Source organism: Physeter macrocephalus, chromosome 10 (genome assembly GCF_002837175.3).
Source record: "Physeter macrocephalus isolate SW-GA chromosome 10, ASM283717v5, whole genome shotgun sequence".
In the NCBI taxonomy this organism is placed as follows: Eukaryota; Metazoa; Chordata; class Mammalia; order Artiodactyla; family Physeteridae; genus Physeter; species Physeter macrocephalus.
Window position 1 is genome coordinate 14106372 of NC_041223.1, and position 1748 is coordinate 14108119.

The 1748-nt window shown below is 40.6% G+C and overlaps 1 protein-coding gene across 3 annotated transcripts in view; it reads left to right on the top strand.

The window, feature by feature from the left end:
- SYNE1 (spectrin repeat containing nuclear envelope protein 1) overlaps positions 1-1748 on the top strand; it is a 482398-nt gene that overhangs the window by 313488 nt on the left and 167162 nt on the right. For 2 of the 3 annotated variants that reach the window (XM_028494818.2, XM_024122567.1), the window contains one exon: positions 440-634. In XM_028494818.2, coding sequence (XP_028350619.1) covers positions 440-634 — 195 coding nt within the window. Of the gene's footprint in view, positions 1-427; positions 635-1748 lie in introns of all 3 variants that reach the window. The other variant, XM_028494816.1, reaches the window with a different exon arrangement.

Below are 1748 nucleotides of genomic sequence, written 5' to 3' on the forward strand. Positions count from 1 at the left end.
AGTAGTTGTGGTGCACAGGCTTAGTTGCTCTGTGGCATGTGGGATCTTCCCGGACCGGGGCACGAACCCGTATCCCCTGCATCGGCAGGTGGACTCTCAACCACTGCGCCACCAGGGAAGCCTTCATGTGGCTTCTTTTTTTTTTTTTTTTTCAACATAGAATTGTAGACTCAAACATAATTGAGCATATACCCCCGTCGGATTACACATGTGCCTGCTGAAAACCAAGACAAATGGTCTTAAAATCAGAAATTTCCTGACATTCAGTCTGGTACTGTCATTTAGAAACTTAGGTTCGTAGGCCCCCTATTTGTTAGCTAAACGACTTCCAAGTGAAGTGTCTTCACTGATATCAAACCACATGGGACTCAGCTAGTGCCACGATTCCTCAGTGCAAAAATATACATACACGAGTATGATTCCACAGTCTTCCCCACAGGCGCTGATGGATGAGATTCTCATGCTTCAAGAGGAAATCAGTGAGCTGCAGTCAGCCCTCGCGGAGGAGCTGATGTCTGACTCCCCAGACTCCGACCCTGCAGAGCAGCTGCCCTTGCAGTCCACGCTCACTGTCTTAGCAGAGCGAATGTCCACCATCAAGATGAAGGCATCAGGGAAACGACAGCTTTTGGAGGTAACAAGCCATTCTGAAGGTGCCCCTCAGGTCCAGATTAACTCTTAGGGTTATGCTGACAAGTATGTTGGGCTCCTTGCGTGATCGACATGTTTATTGTTTCCCGCTCAGAAGAAGCTGGTATTGTGTGTCCGGGAGGGCCTTGTGAATAGAGCCCTGAGTCAGTGTGGAGCCATGAATGTGTCTTTTCATCCCTTTCTGAGTCATTTCAAGCATGCAAAACTGAGACTGTGGAAAGCTGATACTTGGTAGACATGAGTCTTGTGAGGAATAATTATAGAAGGTGTGCATGATAGTTTGCTATGTTTAAATACGAGCATTTTTATGAATAGTATTACCAGTACTGTGAAGAATAAATCCTTAGTCACTGTTAGCCAATTCAAGCACATTAATTCATGAAAATATTCTTGCAGTTCTGGTTCTCATGTTACTTAACTTTAATATTATTTAATAGATAAATTTTAGTCACGGTAGCAGATGTGTTAAAAATAAGTTATTTTCCTTTTTTGTTGTTGTTTTTCTCTTATCATTCCTGGCCCTAAACATATACGATGTTCATATTGTTGATCCTGTAATTTAAAGTGTCTGTGTCCTTGTATCTCTAGGGTCTAGCAGCTTCTCTGGCAAATAATCATTTATTATATACACTTATTTTATTTAGCTGCTGATTATACCATAATTCAATTAACCGTCCCCTTATTGTTGGGTATGTAGGCTGTTTCTAGTTTTACCTGTTATAAAATTAGTCAGACTAGGTATTCATATATTTTCTGGTTTTGGAGAAATTTTAAATCAACCTATCTGCTCTATTTAATCTCTCTTTTAAACAATTTAATAAAAAATTTAATTAAAAACATAATAATAGATTATTAATAAAATAATTTTTAAAGTAAAGTACTTAGACTATCTTAAGGATTAACTTTTTAATTCATTAATACTGTCCCCAGTCACTCTATGAAACCCTCGTGGAATTCTGAAATACAGTGATTGGCCTGGATTTTTTTTTTTTTTTTTTTTTTGCGGTACACGGGCCTCTCACTGTCGTGGCCTCTCCCGTTGCGGAGCACAGGCTCCGGACGCACAGGCTCAGCGGCCATGGCTCATGGGCCCAGCC